The 11,560-nt window shown below is 33.5% G+C and overlaps 2 protein-coding genes and 1 long non-coding RNA gene across 3 annotated transcripts in view; 2 read left to right on the forward strand and 1 right to left on the reverse strand.

The window, feature by feature from the left end:
• LOC111695008 (uncharacterized protein PB18E9.04c) overlaps positions 1 to 4,205 on the forward strand; it is a 5,741-nt gene extending 1,536 nt beyond the window's left edge. Inside the window, exons 3-4 of the mRNA XM_023464137.1 lie at positions 1,039 to 1,192; positions 1,511 to 4,205. Coding sequence (XP_023319905.1) covers positions 1,039 to 1,192; positions 1,511 to 3,981 — 2,625 coding nt within the window. The 3' untranslated portion in view covers positions 3,982 to 4,205. The remainder of the gene's footprint in view (positions 1 to 1,038; positions 1,193 to 1,510) is intronic.
• Positions 4,206 to 9,538: 5,333 nt separating this feature from the next.
• LOC111695016 (histone-lysine N-methyltransferase, H3 lysine-79 specific) overlaps positions 9,539 to 11,560 on the forward strand; it is a 26,838-nt gene continuing 24,816 nt past the window's right edge. The window contains exon 1 of the mRNA XM_023464146.1: positions 9,539 to 9,544. The gene's annotated coding sequence lies outside the window, so the exon portion shown is untranslated. The remainder of the gene's footprint in view (positions 9,545 to 11,560) is intronic.
• Positions 9,700 to 11,560, reverse strand: part of LOC111695018 (uncharacterized) — a 9,176-nt gene continuing 7,315 nt past the window's right edge. Inside the window, exon 3 of the long non-coding RNA XR_002763765.1 lies at positions 9,700 to 9,787. This is a non-coding gene — a long non-coding RNA (uncharacterized LOC111695018). The remainder of the gene's footprint in view (positions 9,788 to 11,560) is intronic.

The raw sequence follows: 11,560 nt of genomic DNA on the forward strand, positions 1-11,560 counted from the left end.
GTCCAAAAACGTTGTCATCCTCTGTATATAGTTTATATTTTATAATATTTTTTAATTAATTTGTTTTGAATTTGATTATTTCTCTTGTAGCTTGCGCAACTATCTAAGAATGCCGCGCACCACTCACATTTTTCGAAATCCGTTTAAAACGTTTCCTAAAAAAATAAAATATTTTAAAATATAAACTATATACAAATGTGGCGAAAGATAATCGATGACTATAGGTTATAATATCTGAATGATTTGTTTGAAATTAAATTGATTTTTTACCGTCTAAGTTGTGTGTTGCAATTTTCTCAATTTGTATGGGCGCTAAATTATTCGTTATGAGACGTCTTTAACAATTTTCTACTTATAGACGCAACAGATAGAAGTAAAATTAGTAGCGATCAAAAGCGCTTTTTTATCGCATTGAGCCTATACCCCCTTCCATTTTTCGCGAACACTCCCTTTAAAGCTACAGCACATTTTGAGTATTTTAAAGCTTAAAAGGGCTGAAAAACACTAATCCCTGTTTTTGGGCCACCCTGTATGTATGTATCTAGCTAAAGGTATATATAAAAATTGTACAAGTAATAAAAAGACATTTTACAGATTTACAGATTTTGACAGCAATGTAGGAAGGTTCAGAATCAGAGCAAATATTTTTTATGAAGCAAGCACCAGATTTTCTAAAAATTGAATAACGAACTAAAAACTAAAAAAACGTTTAAGTTCATCATTGACTGTTCTGATTCAAATCCCTCTGCACTGCACAGTGCACACTGCACTGTACAAGGGCGCCGTTTCATTTGCTATATAACACTTTATCATATTACGAATTATACATTTTTTTGACAAGCCCCCTATGACAGTCAAAGACGCGGTGTCCCCTGAAGGCCTGTCCTAAGCCTAAATACAACTATATAAGTTGTAAGGATTTGTAATTATGTCAAATGTTATCATTTATGGCAACTGTAATTATGGTTAATGGCAAATGAATCTAGTTCACTTGACATAAACGCAAGAATTGGATTAAACTTGTTAGCTGTGTATCAGATCAAAACAGAAAACATCTCAAATATTGAAGATCCAGAAATGCAAACCTTTGAAATAAAGGATCCAAGCATGCCAAGTGTTGAATTGCAAATTCCGGACATGCCAGTTGTTGAATTGCAGAATGCAAGCATGCCAATTGTTGAATTGCAATATAGTAAGTTTTTTTAGATTTACAATTAAAACATTCCTTATATCTTAAACATTAATAATAATTAAAACATTATAATTACAATAAAAGCATCCATTACCATAATTTAATTAGCTCACTAAGAGTAATGTACTTTATGTCTTCTGTAATTATATAAAAACAATAACTTTGATAAGTAGCAAGTGGGGGGGGGGGGATTAGGGGGGCTGATAAAATATTGCTTTTGATGAAATTATCTATACCCACATTAAATTGTAAAAAAGAATAAAAAGGTCGAATGACCAATCTGAAAATGTTGAATAATCAAATAAATATTTATTATAGATGAGCTGGAACAGAAGAACAACGCAACAAAGTTACCACCCACCCATCCACTCAAATATCAGCCAATTTCTCTCATCAAATATATGAAGTCGTCCCAGAACCAACTACCAGAACCCAGCGGGAATTCAGTCCCTGTACCCAGAAAAATATATTACCCAGAAACCAAAAATAATAATTACCCATCAGAGCAAATGACGACAACATGCTCATCTGTCACTTCATCTCCTACTTTGTCTTATCCTACGTCTACTCTATCAACTACTGTTTCTTTTTCCCTCTCCACTTCTCCTTGTACTTCAACCACTCTGTTCACTTCTACAATCACAACAAATTCTACTCAACCATCCACTACGTCATGTACTTCTACTACCACTTGTTCTTCTACAACAATCTCAACTACATCTCCTTCACCTTACCAATCTACTACGGCTTGCATCTCTACTTCCACTTGGTCTTCTTCAATACCTTCGACTACTCTTTCTCCACCCCTTCCTTCTACTACACCATGCACTTCTACTACTAAATGTTCTTCTTCAACACCATCAAACACATCTCCTGCACCTTTTCCTTCCACTACTCCTCCTACTTCTACTTCCACTGGTTCTTCTTCAATTACTCCAATTTCCATTTTTTCATCTCCTCCTTCCACTTCTCCTTGTACAACTTGTTCTTCTTTAACAAGTATTCTATTAACTTCTATTTCTTTAACTCCTCAATCAACTACTCCCTGCCCTACCACCACAACTTGGTCTTCTTCCACTCTTCCAACTACTATTTCTTCCCCTTCTCCATCCACTACTCCTTGCACTACCACCACAACTTGGTCTTCTTCCACTCTTCCAACTACTATTTCTTCCCCTCCTCCATCCACTACTCCTTGCACTACCACCACGACTTGGTCTTCTTTCACTCTTTCAAGTACTATTTCTTCCCCTCCTCCATCCACTACTCCATGCACTTCAACTCCAACATGTTGTTCTTCCACTCTTTCAAGTACTATTTCTTCCCCTCCTCCATCCACTACTCCATGCACTTCAACTCCAACATGTTGTTCTTCCAATCTTCCAACTACTATTTCTTCCCCTCCTCCATCCACAACTCCATGCACTACTACTACAGCATGTTCTTCTCTAAATCTTCCAACTACTATTTCTTCCCCTCCTCCATCCACTACTCCTTGCACTTCAACTACAACATGTCCTCCTTCACTCCCTTCAACGACTTCAACTATTATACTTCCACGTCCGCTATTAACTACTCATTGCACTTCAACTACATTTTCCACGTCACCCCCTTCAACGACTTCAACTGCTTTTTCTTCAAAACTACCGTCAACTCCTCCATCCCCTCCTACGTCTACCTTTTCAGCCTCTCCTCATTCTAGTTCCTCCACTCTTTCATCAACTTCCTCATTCAGCCCTTTACCATTTTCTTCGTTTAATTATCCAGGAATTCCTTCTACTATTTCTTCATATTCTTCTTCTTCAACTTCTCCTCCATATTTATTTTCATCATTAATTCATGTTACTAGTTCTCCTGTATCTAATGAATATATTACTAGTTCTCCTGTATCTACAGGATATGTTACTAGTTCTCCTGTATCTAATGGATACATTACTAGTGCTCCTGTATCTAATGGATATATTACTAGTCCTCCTATATCTACAGGATATGTTAGATATGTTACTAGTTCTCCTGTATCTACAGGATATGTTACTAGTTCTCCTGTTTCTACAGGATATGTTACTAGTTCAACAGGATATTTTACTAGTTCTCCTGTATCTATAGGATATGTCACTAGTTCTCATAGTTCTGCAGAATATGTTACTAGTTCTCCTGTATCTACAGGATATGTTACTAGTTCTCCTGTATCTAATGGATACATTACTAGTTCTCCTGTATCTACAGGATATGTTACTAGTTCTCCTGTATCTAATGGATTTATTACTAGTTCTCCTGTATCTACAGTATATGTTACTGGTTCTCCTGTATCTATAGGTTATGTTTCTAGTTCTTTTGTATCTACAGGATATGTTACTAGTTCTCCTGTATCTAATGGATATATTACTAGTTCTCCTGTATCTACAGGATATGTTACTAGTTCTCCTGTATCTACAGGATATGTTACTAGTTCTCCTGTATCTAATGGATATATTACTAGTCCTCCTATATCTACAGGATATGTTTCTAGTTCTCCTGTATCTACAGGATATGTTACTAGTTCTCCTGTATCTACAGGATATGTTACTAGTTCTCTTGTATCTATAGGATATGTTACTAGTTCTCCTATATCTACAGGATATGTTACTAGTTCTCCTGTATCTAATGGATATATTACTAGTTCTCCTGTATCTATAGGATATATTACTAGTTCTCCTGTATCTACAGGCCATATTACTAGTTCTCCTGTATCTACTGGATATATTACTAGTTCTCCTGTATCTACAGGATATGTTAACCAGTTCTCCTAGTTGTACAGGATATGTTACTTGTTCTTTAATGCAAGAATCTCCCGAATCGGCCCTAATGGGATGCCAAATTTTTTGAGAAACCAAAAGAAAAGAGTATTTAATTTTGTAAACTTGTACAATTAAAGTTCGATATATTTAAACAGCTTAATAAAGAATATTACCTGCAATTAATTTGCGCCGTGTTGTGTATCTGAAATATTTCATTAATAAAGATGAAAAATCTATCTAAATGATAAAGCTTCGCTATGAATATATTTATACATTCATTATGTTCCTTACAGCAGTTCATTTCATCTATAACAACATTTCTGAACAGCTTAGAATGTTTTACATTCTTTAGTGTTGGTTAAGGATGTACTGCAAGGTAAGTTATTTCAGAAGTGTACGCATCTTTTGTACTGCAGTGTACTGTCTCTGGGCGGTAATGTAAACACAAGACATGGGATCCATTTTTCACATAAAAAAATCAATGAAATATTCTGGTCATAGGAAACTTTATTATGTGAATTATCAAAATTATCAAAAAATACTTTTAACTTCCTCGGATACTAAACGAAACTGATGCACCCATTCTTGTTTACAAATTCCGCCCAGAGAGAACTGGTTTCAATATGTACGCAGAGTATACGCGACAGCGATTAACTTTCCTTGCATTACAACCTTGGTGTCGGTTATCATTTTAACTGCATCGGCATATTGTAAAAGTAGTCTAAATATTACCAGGGAACCTTTGCTCTGCCAGAGACCAATTAAATTTTTTATCAGATTCTTTATGGAAAAACAATAAAATTGACAGTTTCTTACATTACTGAACAAATGTAATTGATTTTGCTCCATTGAGCGGTCATTAAAAATTTAATTAGCAATCTCTTCCTCAAGGAAAACTTTATATTAAGTAATAATTATAAATAATTTAAATCGAAATTCTGCATCAATTATTCTTGTATTCATTCAAAACTATAATTTTTGTATTCTCTTTTCTCGGAGCGTTAAAAACAAAATCATGTTAACATATATATTTGACTATTTTATAATTACAAAATTAAAATTTCTTTGAAAAATTACACGTGCTCAGTTTCAAGTTGATTTATCAACTGTCCCGTGAAGTTGTAAAACTTGGCCAATTACAGAACTAATATCGTATTTGGTCGGACGGATTCTTTATTAGATTTCTCCGGGATAAACCTAGATCTAGAAAACTAAATCAAGGTTCAAGGCTTCACGCTGATTAAAAATTAAATGAAAGTATTGACGAATTTACATTTAATGCCACAATAATGACAGTTTATGCATAATTTAAACAAATTTGTGCTTTTGAATCATAATGGTTACATTGTGCAAAGAGTGACATCAGAATAACTCTTAATTCTCTTAGATTCAAGAGTCTAAACCCCAGTTAGGTACAGTAGAATAATGACAGATATAAGAACGCTAATTACTTTAATCAAATAAGATTGTAGCTAAAATCTAAGTTTGTCTACGATCGGGTTTGTATTTTCATTTGTTAATGATGATTTCAAACCCAAATGTGTTTTTAAAACTAAAATTTAATTGATAATTTGATTTTAAAACCCCTAAATGTTGAAGCAAAATAATAAAAAAATAAAAACGTTACAAGTGATGAAGAGAAACATTTATAATATTTTTCTAGTTTAAAACTGATGAGAGATCTAAAATATAACTAGCAATAAATGCGGTTAAAATAAATGCAGAACTACACTACAGTAAATACTTATTACAACCTAGAGCTAAGAATAATATTTTTCTGTCAGATAAAGGAAAAAAATTACAGGCTTCAACAAATTGTAAATGCGAGAAAGAAGAAATATAAAAACTAACAAAATATTATCTTAATCCCTGGGATTCAGCTTGATTGTCGAATGCAAATAGTAATTATAAAATTGTATACAACCTTTGTTATTCAAATTCATATAAATATATTGATTTAAAATCACGGGATTAAAAAAATTAAATGTAAAATAAATGCGTAAGACGGACTCCAATACTTTCAGTTAGGGATGATTGCTCCTAAATATTTCCTCCTAAAACGTGTGCGACATCTAGTAGTACATCCCACCCCCATAGGGGAGGCATAATTTTAATATTTACAAAATTTATTAATTCACGAGTTTAAGAATCTTAAAAGGAACTGATCCATATATTTGGAATTTTCACGTAAAATGCGAGAAACGGCACGACGACTTGACAAGCCCCCATTTTTTGTACATCAAATTTAACCGAAAATGTTTTCACGATCCTCTTAATGTATCTTTTAAAAATTTGACAAAAAATGATATTTTGGCTTTCTGGTAAACTTGGGTCTTCTCAAATTCAGAACTATTGTGAACGGAGGAGTGATCTTGTTACAGCATGATTTCAACCCCTGGGCGGATAACTGTGCCGGGGATTCTTCCGCCATTGTCTCGGCGGATTTGCATGAGTTCTTCTTTCACATATTTGTCCAGTATACCGTGCTTCTTTCCAATATAGTGTCTCATCACAGCCTAGAATACAATAATTCTAAATATTCACTAAAAATAAGTGTTAAAGGTTATTCCAATCAATACTTTAAACAAATAAATATATAAATATTTATATGTAAATGTTTTGAAAACATTGAATTTTTTTATTCTTTTTAATATTAGAAAACTTCGATTATAATTGTTAAAAGTATTTCTTTTTCACATCTAATCGTGTTTAAGATCTTTAAAGTTTAACCCTAAAAATATAAAATTATCACTACCCCACCCAACCCTTAGCTGGTCAGTACCTGCCAGTCTGGGTACTGTTTCCCATCACATCCCTCGAAGGGGCAGATGTATGGTTTCTTGGTAGGTAGCTCCGCTGCTATGCGATCTTTGAAGTGAATACGGGCAAGATGGTCCTAAATTATAATTTAAATAAGTTAAAAAGTTTTGTAATATTGGATTGTCAGTTTTGAATAGAAAACTATAATATTTATTCATTTTGCCACCATTATTTGAGAAAAACTAGGATATCTTAAGATCAGAAATCGTTTAAAAAATGTAATTTAAAGTGACACGAATTTTGAAACAATGATCGAAATCATTATTATTTCTCACAATAAGATTCGTGGTCCCACAAACCTGAATGTTCGTCTATAAATAAACAGTTGTTCTTTGCAGGTCCTCTGTTAGTCAGTACTCATTAGTCAAGGTAGTGTAAACATGGAGAGGGGCAAGGTTATAATGCAAGGAAAGTTAATTGCAGTAGCGTATACTCTGCGTACATATTGAAACCAGTTCTCTCTGTGAGGAATTTGTAAACAAGAATAGATGCATCAGTGTTCGTTTAGTATCCGAGGGGGGTAAAAGCATTAAATTTTGATAATTAACATTATAGTTTCCTATGACCAGAATATTTCATTTATTTTTATTTTTTTTTATGTGTAAGATGGATTCCGTGTCCGGATCTGACATCCGTCTTGTGTTTACATTAAGACCCAGAGAAAGTACACTGCAGTACAAAAGATGGGTACACCTCTGAAATAACTTTCACTGCATTATTACCTTGGGGAGGGAAGAATCGTAGATCTGAGCGGAATGATTAGAAAAACCTTCTCACCTGTAAATGTCTGTATGGATTTTTGGTTGTTGCTTGAAATTTACAAATAGGACAAATTTGAACAGCGTTTTCTCGACTATCCCGGGGCATTCCTGAAGAACAGAGAACAATTAAATACGCAATGTCATCCATATTGAAATTTACAAAGTCATGTATTAATGTCGTCTTCAGATAGAAACTCGCAATGGCACATTGACATGAATATGTATAAATCACTGCAGGTGGTTTATAAATTTCGTTGAAACTCCAGGCCCTACTTGCCCGGTACCCGGGTCTTCATCGAGAAAAACAATTTTTAAAGTTTTAAAAAATGATAGCCAGTTAAAATAATTTGAATTTGTTTGATCTCATATAAAATTTAAAATGAAATGATGTAATTCTTTAAGTGAATCATTATTTACTCCGACCGCTGAACCGATATTTTTCGGCCAAGAACTTTTAAAACTTTTTCATCGCAAAATAATAAAATAAAATGTTTTTCTTCAAAACTTACCATGCAATGCTTGTCCTAGCGCCCCTAAGCTTGTTGTTTTTCTGTGAATATAAGGACTTCCATTTCCATTTTCGTCACGCATTCGTGGCCGCCGAATTTTCGCCACTGAATTTCTTTTTACTTTTAAATAGTCCGACTCGTCTAGAACCTTGAGAACTGTATTCTCTGAGACGAGAGCTGAGGGATTGACGAACTGATCCAGGCAGTTCGAGTCAACCTTCTTAGGCAGGGAGAGATCAAGAGTTCCTAGCGGGGTTACAGGCAGCATACTCGAGAACATGTTCTACAATAAACAACAATTAAGAAAGGAATTCAATATTCTAAAAGGAACTGTGATGCTGAGAATTTAAACTTTATCCTGGTCCTTGCCACGTTACTTTAGTCTGGGAAAAAGAAGTTCAATTTCGATCAAACCTTCGCGCAATTCTCGTCATTAAACTCAGAAGTACAGGCTGAAGTTTATGAATCTCGTAAACAATGATTTAAACTATTTGAAATTCGGATTTTTATGCCCGGCCGTATCATGTCGATGACTTTCTAAACCATCAAGCGAGGATGAAAGTAGCCGTAATTTGTCGAATCTTGGTTTAAAAAAAGCGACGAGTTGCATTGAATGATCCAATACTTTGGCAAAGTTAAAACTTTAATTTCTGTCAGTGATTAGATCTGTATGTATATAGTTCCAGTACAATCAACTACAGGGTGTCCCACATCAAATTAGACCGCGTCAATGGGCCTAAATTACGATTTGGGGGATAAATCAGAAAATTTAAGAAGAATGAATCATTTTAAAAAATTTAATAAGGCTAATAGAACATTTTTTTTAAAGAAAATGCTAGATTTTTTAGTATTATGTGCGTATTTTGGCGTTAAAGATTGGAGATAATCTAATATGATATGGGACGCTCTGTATGTTTGCACGTGTATAATTTTTCCTTAGTTACCCTTCTGACAATTTTTGGATAAAAAAGGATATAAAAGGGAAAGGGAAGGAGCAAAAAAATAGTGAATTTCTAACATTGTCAGAAAAGATGAAATACCGGAGTTTTTGATAGCTCGTTGTAATGTATACACATATCCTTCCTTAACTTACATATAGATTCCCAACCTGGGCATTATTTATTTTTCTGAGTTCCGGTATCGGTTTGTTAGAGGAGATAATGTGCTGGGTTCCGTTGATGTTGATGATTCGGGTCATGTGCTTCATACCACCGTCAACCAGTAACATTGGATCCTGAACCATATATAACATTACAAAATTATATTTTGTAAAAAATATCTGGTTTTTTATCCATAATCTTTAGGTTATAAAGTTCTTGCTAATAAAGTAATGTAAAAAAGTTGACCAAATTTAGATGTCAAAAAAATTTAATTGGTGATTTAAATAAATTTTGAGACAACCCTTTTTCCATACTCAAAAGTTTTACGAAAAAAAAATATTATAAGAGAAATACAAAGTTTAAATTTTAGATAAGTTCTAAAGAGGTAAAAACCCATTACCAAGTTTAAGAATTGTTTGCTTCAACATTATCAAAATAATGGGGGGGGGGCGGGTAAACAACAGGGCTAAAATTTGTACGTCGAAATCTGAAAAAGTCTGATAAATCAATGAAAGAGCTACCTCCATCTGAGTAACATCCTCCGTGATATCGAGGTCCCCCTGGTCCTCAACAGAGGATGTACTGAGGATATTCCCAGCACTGTCAACCGTGACATTCATCTCCCGACCTAAACAAATAAAGGTTTAGCATCTTTTTACTTATTTTGTTTTAACTCGAGTTTTTATTTTATACATAACACATATGATTTTATTATTCCTGACTACTTGTATAATATTTTTACTGCACTATCATAGTAAGGTAATCCCAATATAGCGTATCAGCATAAATAAGCTTTATAGCAGGATTCAATCCAAATAGTTGCATAGAAAAAAAAAACAGTTTTTAAAAACGGAATGATTGCATCAATTTTAAAATACTATAAAAACTATGTTATGTATTAATCTTATTGTATGTTATAAATATTTTGCATGTTTGATTTCAGATCCATTTAGATGATTGCACATTAGGGTGACACACAAAGGTGGTTAATTTTTTTAAGTGCATTGTTTCCCATTATGTCAATTTTGTGAAAACTTTAGGTTGATCTGAGGATTGCATTTTTAGATTCATTCAAAATTTTTATTATTAAATGCAGCCTGTACAATTTTTTCCTGAAGCTACTTGCTCCTAATTTCATTAAGTTAGAACAAAAATATTTTTGCATTTAAATACAATTACAAATACAAATCAAATACAAATCAAACCAAACCAAACCAAATCAAATCAAATCAAATCAAATCAAATCAAATCAAATCAAATCAAATCAAATCAAATCAAATCAAATCAAATCAAATCAAATCAAATCAAATCATGATACTAAAGGTTGTATCACCCAGAGAACCTATGCATCTATTGATTTTATGACGTATCCTTCTTCATGTGTCAGCCTGTTGGACACTATAAGCTGTAGATATAGACTGTACCTGATAGAAGGTTTTTAGGAATAGGTTTGAGTGATGAGATTGATATTGGAGCATTAGATGACGTTGATGTTGGAGGTATCAGGGTATGAAGGTTTATTCCACCTTAAAAGTACATTTTTATTTCGTTGATTTAACTCATTTAAAATTAAAATCGGAACATTTGCCATAAATTCTAACAAAACAACAAGTTTTTTCCTAAGAATTTATAAATTTTGTGTCTTAAAGGTTAAGTAATAGCAATAGCTTAGCATCGAAAAACATTCCAGTTGAAAAAAGATTTAGCATCAAACTCCGGACCTGTCGCTGCATCCGTCACAGCCTTGATTGTCTCCATATTCATCCCGTTGGCAAGCATCAACTCCTCGTTCACAGTTCCGTTTGGGTTCAAGATTATCACCATATTTGGTAAATTATCATACGACTCCTGTTCAACTTCAACTGTTTCCTAATATAATAAAAATAATTAAATTGATGCCTCAGTATTATTTCTCGATGATTAATATTAATCTTTCAAAAAAAATTAAAATTAACATATTTGCAATGGTAAAAGATCGTAAATTTTTACCTCTATCCACATAATGTTTGGATCTTCGTAAAATTCTTCACTTGAAACAGGTTCCAGGATATACGTTCCATTCTCGTCAGTTACCTTAATTAATGGAACACTTTATATTTAGAAAAGGTTAAACTTTAAGTAATAATGGATCCGCTGAGAAATAAGAGTGACTGCCCTGGGGGGAAATAAACAAAGAAATTGCAACAGTGGAAATTAAAAGATGAAGAAAGAAGAAACCAAATTAAGAGGAATCAGTGAGAGAACAAATATGTAAAATTGATTTAACAAATCACAAGATGTTTAACCCTATCCCTGCTGGGGTACTTGAAAACCAGGATACGCTGGGGGGGGGGGTCAATTTGACCCCCCCCTGTAGTTTTTTTTACATAACTCAAAAAGTATTGGTCTGAGGCTGTTGAAA

Source organism: Eurytemora carolleeae, unplaced genomic scaffold, assembly GCF_000591075.1.
Source record: "Eurytemora carolleeae unplaced genomic scaffold, Eaff_2.0 scaffold147, whole genome shotgun sequence".
Lineage (NCBI taxonomy): Eukaryota > Metazoa > Arthropoda > Copepoda > Calanoida > Temoridae > Eurytemora > Eurytemora carolleeae.